Source organism: Melitaea cinxia, chromosome 28, assembly GCF_905220565.1.
Source record: "Melitaea cinxia chromosome 28, ilMelCinx1.1, whole genome shotgun sequence".
In the NCBI taxonomy this organism is placed as follows: domain Eukaryota; kingdom Metazoa; phylum Arthropoda; class Insecta; order Lepidoptera; family Nymphalidae; genus Melitaea; species Melitaea cinxia.
In genome coordinates this window covers 10,815,167-10,824,294 of record NC_059421.1, presented here as the reverse complement: position 1 = coordinate 10,824,294, position 9,128 = coordinate 10,815,167, and the positions used below count along the sequence as shown (strand labels likewise).

General features: G+C 36.7%; 1 protein-coding gene across 2 annotated transcripts; it reads right to left on the bottom strand.

Annotated features, from left to right (window-relative positions):
- Positions 1 to 4,132: 4,132 nt before the first annotated feature.
- On the bottom strand, positions 4,133 to 7,483 carry LOC123667600. 2 transcript variants are annotated; one of them, XM_045601474.1, is made up of 4 exons: positions 7,438 to 7,483; positions 7,149 to 7,237; positions 5,831 to 6,186; positions 4,133 to 4,606 (listed from the first exon to the last, which is right to left on the bottom strand). In XM_045601474.1, exons 2-4 carry the CDS (start codon positions 7,213 to 7,215, stop codon positions 4,337 to 4,339), a joined length of 693 nt encoding a protein of 230 aa, XP_045457430.1. In that variant the 5' UTR covers positions 7,216 to 7,237; positions 7,438 to 7,483; the 3' UTR covers positions 4,133 to 4,336. The 2 variants fall into 2 exon arrangements, with proteins under 2 accessions (XP_045457430.1, XP_045457429.1); XM_045601473.1 differs by lacking the exon at positions 7,438 to 7,483 and having other exon boundaries at positions 7,149 to 7,421.
- Between the last annotated feature and the right edge of the window lie 1,645 nt (positions 7,484 to 9,128).

Here is a 9,128-nt window from a genome sequence, read left to right as displayed (position 1 = left end):
CGAATAATATAGCGACTTTTGTACATACAATGTGATACAGTCCGTGCGTGTGTTGTTATACTTCACACGGACGAACGCGCGACTTGTTTTGTAAATTATTACGATGTAATACAACGGTGCGTGTGTGCTTGTGCGTGCGTGAGTGGAAGAGAGAGAGATTGAGAGAAAGAGAGGCGTTGTAACGATTACGAGGTAATACAAAATATAATATTGTCAATATGTATGTCTTTTATTTTATCGTACCTTGTCGTCTCTGTAAGGGATTATCCTAATAACTTTCAATACAGTAAACTATGTTATATTTAATATGTACGATTTTATTTTTGTGTTACCCACACATTAGGAATTCTAAACATTTTTGAATATCATATCATCGATCCCCGCTGGAGCGGTCAATTTTTGATATGATATTCAAAAATGTTTAGATAACACAAAAATAAAATCGTACATATTAAAAATAGCATGGTGTCGTCTCCTGTCAAAGATTTTCATTGTAATATGAAACTTTGAATAGTTACGGGTCTCTGTAAAGAACTCACTATAGACGGCGCCACGGTTCGCTTAAACCGAATATGAAAATCATCACATAGCTTAATTGGCTAGAGCGCCGACACGATCAGTCGGAGACGCGGGTTCGAATCCCGCTGGAGCGGTCAATTTTTGATATGATATTCAAAAATGTTTAGAAATCCTAATATGTTATATTTGTAAATATAAATTTAAAAATGGTAATTATAATCATTCTTTAAATTGTTTTGGTTGTTGTGTTGGGGCGGGTTTGTTCGGGACGAGCTCTTAAGCTAAAGAGTACGTTCGTGACAAATATTCGGTTTTACATTTAAAACCTAATATTTATTTTTATCCTATTGAAAGTTCTATGAATAAGTTTTCGAGGCGCTAAGAGTGACTTAATCTGGTAGACGGGTACTAGTGCGCCGTCTTGTCTGGTTCTGGCCTCTTTTAATTTTTGTTTACGTGTGTACCAATTTTGACAATAGTAACGGCAGGTGGATGCTGTATAAAGGACCTTCTCTCTTCGTCTTAAGTTTACGAATTGTTGTTGAACGTTTCAGTTCTAATAAAATTGTTACTATTCATTTAAAAAATGTTAAATAATTTTAATTTCATAAAAAGGAGTGGTTTAGGTGACGAAATTAAGAGTTTTTCGTACTAAATGTGTAGAACCAGGTCACTCGCAGCCCAGCACGGATTTCTTGCAACAATTACAGCAGCGCGGCAACAGTAGTCTAGGCTTCCTAGTGGCGGGGTAGGGGCGGCCGGCGACCAGCTCGTGCGCCGGCACGTACCAGCGCCCGCGGCTGTCGTACTTCGGGCCCTCCGGCATTAGAACGTGGCGGTGGCACAACCGGCCCTGCGGGACAGAAAGTTAAAGGATTGTAGCCAACATTGTATACGTCGTAAAAAACGAGCCTGCTTAGCACCACACGACTAAAGTAAAACTTTGGTCACAACATAAATTTAAAAGTTTTTATTAAAAAAAAATTAATAGATAAAGCTTATTACTCGGTGCAGGATTACATAGTCGATAAAGATGTGTGGACTCTGTATTTCATGCAACATGTTTCTAATTTTGTACTAAAACACAGTTTATATTACTTTCACAAGAGTAACTGCGGAGTTTCTTTCCGATTCTTCTCTGCAGAATCTACATTCCAAATCGGTGGTAGCTTCACTTTTACAAAAATAATAATTTATTTTTAAAGTTTTAATTTGCAAAATGACGATTCGAAAGTGCTCTTGGAGCCTATTTGAACAAAGCTATTTTTGATTTTGATTTTGACTTTGCTATCTTCACTAATTTATATATCCCTCTCAACTTCCGTACGCCGCGCCCGATCACACTTTTGTCACCTATTCACCAGCGTCGTAAGTCAAGCGTGCGTAAAGAACTTTTACTTGAATTAGAACACCAACACTTGTCATTTTGTGCTTTACCACAGTATGCTCTAAGTAGTACCAAGAGATGATTGTAAGCTTCGGTTCATTCAGTAACATTCGGTAGTTGTACCTATGACAAGAAATGATAAAATATTCCGCTGAATAAATTTATACCTAAGGCGTGGAGTCAGTCGTAATTAATTGTTGTCTTAAAATGAATTGAAAAGATCAGGTAAGCTTTTCGTTGATATATTTAAAGCAAACTAATGAATGATAAGTTATTTTATTATACTTAATCGTAAGAGATTAGGATTAAGGCATAAGTACTACCTAGTAGAACCTGTACCAGTAAAAATAATAAATAATCCTAAATCGTTCAGTTGCATGACTTTGTTTAAAACGACGAGATAGAAATGGGTAAAAGGGAAGTGGTAACAGTACCATATTAAATGCTTTTTTCTACTATCTATTAATTTTCCATACCTTTTCTCTTTGCTTATGTATGCGTCCTCCTTTAGCTGGTGCCATATCCAGTAACTCTGGGCTCGGCAGCTCGCCGTCGTCGTTGTTTTCGGTTCTTTGAATTTTCTTTACACCTTTGCCCAGAGGCTTCGGTTTGAATAGTTCGTGATTATTCTTGTTCTTTAACATTTGTCTCAACACACCCGTGGTTGTTGTCTCCGTCTGTGCCGCTATTTTGTTGCTAACGAAATTTTTAAATAAACCTTCATTCTTTTTCATGAATTGCTTGAAATTTTGTATTTTATTCTTCTTAACAAACTTTGGGATTCCAACGGACTGATATTTTTTCGTTTTCAAGTTCTTCATCGAAGACGTGAAGGAGAAGTTTTTTTTTGTTGATAGTATTTTGCCGCTGACATCAAACCTGTTTTGATTTCTAAGCACTGACTGTTGTTTGTTTGCGGTTGGAACTATTCGACTTTCATTGGTATGACTTTTAAAGATATATCCCGAATCTGTGAAAGATGCCGTCGTTTCTCTGTAATCGTATTCTTGGTAAGTATCGTCCGCATTTCTTCTGTAACCTTTCTTTATAATTTTTGGTTTCTGATTTGTGGCTACATCTCGAGTTTTAGTATCTGGAGTCATTTCCTTGTAGTCGTCATTATTTCGTTTAAGATCTTGCTTTATTACCTCGACAAAGTTAATATTGCTTACTGTTGTGAAGTTTCCTGCTAAAGTAAACACTTTAATATTGTAAATAAAACATTCGAAACTTTTAAACAACAAAAAATCTTTAAGAACAAACCTAGATGGTTATCGCCGGGATCCGGTTTCGCTTCGCAATATGTAACGAATGTTAAGACGAGGAAATTGTAAGCGATCATATTGCCCAATATTAAAACATAACAAATAAGTTTCTAGAAAAATAAATCAAAGTAATAAAATTTTATTGTTAGTGAACAGAGTATAATAAAACGCAGGGCAGGAGAGGCAAACGAGCACTTTAGCAATACCCGCTGAACTATAAAATGCCTTCGTCCACCGCCGCTGATTCGGTACGACTCGTCACGAGAAACTTTTTTATAAAAATATTAATTTAGTCGTCGAAATGTGTCGGCATTTTTTTCTTCAATTTTACGACTCCGAACTTGTTGGTTTTATTATTTCGACAAACATTCAGGGTTTCACAAGTTTTAAATTGAACTGGTGTTTTGATATGGAGTTTGTAGGTTTCGTTTATTTTAACTAGAAGTATACAATAATTAGATACAACATTGAAATCACGATTAAGCTTGTAACATCTCACTGTTTGGCATATGCCTCTTTTACCTTGTAGGAGAAGAATCAAAGCTTAATCCACCACGCTGTTCCACTGCAGGTTGGCGGAAATATTACCTACTATGAGTAACGATCTAACGCTATCAGGTTTTTATGATAACAGGGACCGACAGCTTAACGTGGTCGAGTGCTAAGATGCACGGTGGGGAAACCCACGAGGACAGGTATCCAAACTGGAAAGAAATATTTGTTAAAACAAATATCCATCCCATGCGAAAATGAAATGAATCCAATGCGAAAGTGAAATCGAACCCGCAAACAGTCGGTGTGTAGGCGCATACACGGCACACGCACCCCTACAACAGAGTGGTTGTTGTAATATTGAAATGTTTATGTAAAAAGTTGCTACTTTGTCATGTCAAAACGATAAATATAGGTAAAAATAATTAAACTGAAAACATTTCGACTGTTGAAAAAATAAAAAACGATGTTTATTTCAATCTATAATTACCTACACTCTTTTTAGCTTAAAAATAGTGTTTATACATTAAAAAGTATTACGCTCAAAATGTTTATCACACGTACCCTACGTGTACTTCAATACAAGAATCGTTATTCAAAAAAGAAAACGTATTTTTTTTTGTACTGTTTATTTTTACGATCTTTTTCAATTGTCAATAGAAGAATAATTATTTCAAATTGTTGTTAATATGCTAGCTCCTGTTGCTGTTTGGTTATCAATGTCGTCGGCTGCTGCCTCAGGGTCACTAGTGTTCACAGTCGGCGGGGGGACTTCCTCGTCATCAATCATAGCGTCTCCGCGATCGTGCATGTATTGTCTCCTCGAGTTTGGAAGCCTAAGTTCCGGGAAGGGACCTTTATCAAGGTTAACTATGGCTACCCCTTCCTTGTTTTCCTCTTGGATGAGACGTGCTTGACCACTTCTTCGATATTGGCGTCTATCCTATAAGAAAGTATTGTTGTAACAATATCTATGGATGTGATTGTTCTAAAACGAAAGTTCTATGATAGCAATTCATCGTTGTTTAATGACGACAAAATAATATATTCACGGAATATTATTAAAATAATTGTATTTGCGCCTGCAAATACAATTATTTTATTTAAACGAAGAAAAACCGACTTCAATTATATCGACAAGTAATACAACGTAAGTAGACAAAAAATTGTCAAGTAAATACGCACTATCAAAGATTACTTCAAAGTTGTAATCAGATCTCGATAAAATTTAAATATGACCACATGATAAACATCGGCTTTCGATTAAATAAAAAATCACTAAAATCGGTACACCCAGTAAAAAGTTATGCGGATGTTTAAGAGTTTCCCTCGATTTCCCATCATCCCATCATCAGATCCTGGTTTCCTTATCATGGTACCACACCTGGAATATCTACTTTCTATCAAAAAAAGAACTATCGAAATCGGTTCATAAATGACGGAGTTATCCCCGAACATACATAAAAAAAATATAGGTCGAATTGAGTAATCTCCTCCTTTTTTTGAAGTCGGTTAAAAAATTGGTAGATTAGAGTCTCTTCCCGCTTCCCCCTCTCTTCCCGTGGGTATCGTAAGAGGCGACTAAGGGATAACAAGGTTCCACAACCACCTTGGAACTTAAGAAGCCGACCGATGGCGGGATAACCATCCAACTGCTGGCTTTGAAATACACAGGCCGAAGACGGGCAGCAGCGTCTTCGGTGCGACAAAGCCAGTACTGCGGTCACCAACCCGCCTGCCCAGCGTGGTGACTATGGGCAAAACACATGAGTTCACGTTATTTTTGGCGTAAACTTGTGGAGGCCTATGTCCAGCAGCGGACTGTATAGGCTGTAATGATGAGAGTCTGCTGATAGAAGTGAAAAGTTACAATTTTTAGTATTAAAATTTGCATGTCGGTGACGCGAATGCGAATTCACTCATCCAAAAAGCGTTTAAAGCGCACAGCACATGGCCGCTGCGCGTGCGCCAGTCGTGAGCATGTCGGTGACGCGAATGTATAAGATTTTCTCCTACCGAAAATTACTTAACACGGCTAAGGAAGTTTTCACTTTAAAATCTCGTTTTCGTGTTGCCCATAGCCTTGGGCAGGCGGATTGGTGACCGCAGGGCTGGCTTTGTCGCACCGAAGACGCGACAAAAATAATTAATATCTAATTATTGTTACCTTTAAAAACTTATATTTGACTGTCGACTTGGTTCCTGATTTTTCTGTATCAAAGCGTTCGTCGTCGATATAATACAGAAGGTCTTTCTTCGACATGACATGATCAGCATTTTTGTTAACTTTCTTATTTTTGTTTGCTTTAGAGACAATATTTTCCTTTTCATCTTTTTCATCAACAGCTAGCTCTGATACGTAGAAGTTTTTTCTAGTTTTCTTTTTTCTACGCGCATTCTTATTTATATTTTCAGTTACAGTGTTGTTAATATCTTCACGTGAATAATCGTAATTATCTTGCATTAGCTTTAGACGTATCGATTTCGCTAATAATTTGGATTCATCTTCTTCTGGCGTGAGTTCTGTTGATTAAATTAGTTTTAAACGCAATTATTTTTATCGCAGGATCTCGATTAATGCTTAGTTGTAACTAATACTACTGCTACTAAGACATTAGTTAAACTGTTTATCTATACATATAATAAATTGGTAGAAAAGTCAAAACTGTACATTGAATATTTTTTTAAAGAATACTTGGGGTGTGATCTACAATCGATACCGAAGCCAAATATATAGTTTTTACAATTTTTGTCTGTTTGTCTGTATGTCTGTATGTATGTCCGGGATAAACTCAAAAGGTACTGCATGGATTTACTTCAAATTTGACACGAATATTATTAAGAAGTCGGGTCAACATATAGGCTACATATTATCACGCTATCACCTACGGGGAACGAGCAGTGAACCTTTATTTCTTCAACGCATTCTGTAACAACGTGTAATCTAACGACGCATATTTGAATGTTGTTGTTATTATGTTAATAACCATGCTATAAGCTAGCTTCACACTATAAATAAAGACATTCTGTAGTATATTTAGTATCAGCATTGCACCCATGCGAAGCCGGGGCGGGTCGCTAGTAGGATCTATAGCTAACAAACAAATGGCTTATACTTTTTTATACGGCTAAATCAACAAGCAAACATAAGGCTCACCTGACGGTAAGCGGTTACCGTATTCTATAAACGCCTGCAACACCAGAAGCATCGCAAGCGTGTTGCCATCTTTACTCTCGACCTTCTTCAGGAGCTCTAGCCACCTTACTAACCACAAGATCACAACAGTACTCGAAAGCATTATTATTTATTTGTGATTTTCTACAAGGTTGAAGAACATTCTCAGTCGGGCTAATCAAAATTTACACTTTTTAATTACGGCGGGACATATCCTGCAGCGACCTACCTCAGAATAGTTTAATATGAAATAAATGTGATTACGATATTATTAGCGCGCTAATATAAATGCTATACGTATATTTATTACCTGTGCTGTCATCATAAGCAGAGACAAGTACCGCAACCAACAGTAATACGGGTACCACTAGCACCATAGTCCGCCATCGAGCACTCGATCTCATGAAATATACATTACACAGATTATTTTATATTTATCATTGTCAAGTAAGCCGTCTGTTCTGTACCTTCAGGTATGTACGAGCTAGGACTGTTCTAGACAAACACTAAAATTGTAATAAGCACTAAGTCACATTTTATGATATTCAATAAAAATAAAAATATAAATAATTTCCCTATATTTACAGGGCCATGTTTACTTAATAATATTACGAAGTGCAGCGAGTTGCGAAGAGGAAACACAAGAACGACGCAATTTAATTTTAATACAGAACTATAAACAAGCGATAAGCCACAAATATTTTATTTCATATTTTATACATAAATGTTCAAGTTACGTAAAACACGAGCTGCGTCAGTCTGCTGCTCTTGTCTGATACTGATACTTGATAGGTATTTTTTTACTATAAGGCTTGGAATCAAGCTTACGGCTCAGCTGATGGTAAGCAGTTACCGTAGCCTATAGACGCCTGCATTAGCAGAAGAATCGTAAGCGCGTTGCCAATCCTACCCCTGACCCTGAGAAAAAAATTGCGAAAAACTTAATTTGAAACGCAGATAGACAACATAAATAATAAATAAATAAATATCTACACAATATACACACGGTCGTCTGTTCCTAAAGTAAGCAACTTAATGCTTGTGTTATAGGCAACAGCCGACTGGTATAGCTACATTTTTTTTTCAATAAACATACTTATAAATAATACATATATAAATATATAAATAAATATATAAATAAATATTTATATTACACCCAAACTTGGGGTGGGAATCGAACCCACAACCCTCGGAGCAGAAATCAGGGTCACTACAAACTGCGCCAACGGGCTAGTCGAAATGTGTGCTCGACATACCTTTCAAATAACTTTGAATAACTTTGGACTTATTATTAATATATAATAGATAGACAAATATAATTGATATAATTAACTATTAGGTGTGGGCGTTGGAATTTAGTTTTCTTGTAAGAGGAACTGTAGTTCATAAAAGGTTGGGAACCTATGGCCTAGACTAGACTATACAGACGAGTGACACACAAATCACTCTAGTAAGCTGTTCCCTGCTCCGTACAATAGAATGACAATTATCCGACGAAGTTCACCTTTGTCGCTGACTCCGATACAATTTGGAACACCTTAGCTCTTACAAATTACGAATGTCAGCGGTACGTCCTCGAATTTACGAGATCTAAGTATTCTCAGTAGTAATAGCAACTTGGGCACATAAAAATTACGATAGGGAATGATAAAATTGTAACTACAAGTTTGGCCTCGTGAAAGGTAAATATTTTTATGATATAAATATATGTACAGAAAAATCTTACAAAGGCTTTTACAATTGCATATAACTCTGTACTAGACTATATCAGTAGCAAAGTTTTAGTAGCGATGTCTTACTATAAACTGACTGTACATTAAATAGTAACTTTAGAGTTTCTTACCGATTCTTCACTGCAGAATCTGCATTCCGAATCGGCGGTAGTTTCATAGTAACTATAAAAAATCATCAACTGCAAACAAGCCTAATCCTTATAAAATAACCGAATCAAAATAGCTTTTGTAACCTACTCAAATTTTGATTTCTGATTGAGGCTTTATACATAAAAACATACTAAATTTGTAATCTATTATTCTGGTCTACACTGCGGGCCGTTTCGTCCTGTTTGTGCACTAAATCAGAACGAGTACGAGCGTCCGAATTGTCGCGTATATCATTCAAACGATACAGCGCTTGTCTCTTTGGGGACCGGAGTGGTGCGGCCGAGGACGAGGAGGGGGTGAGGAGAGGAGGGTGATAAAAATTGCTCTACAAATGGACAACATTTGGTCACGAGCTCAGATGAATGAGGGTATTAGTTTTTGTGGATTAGTAAAGAATTATCGTACTG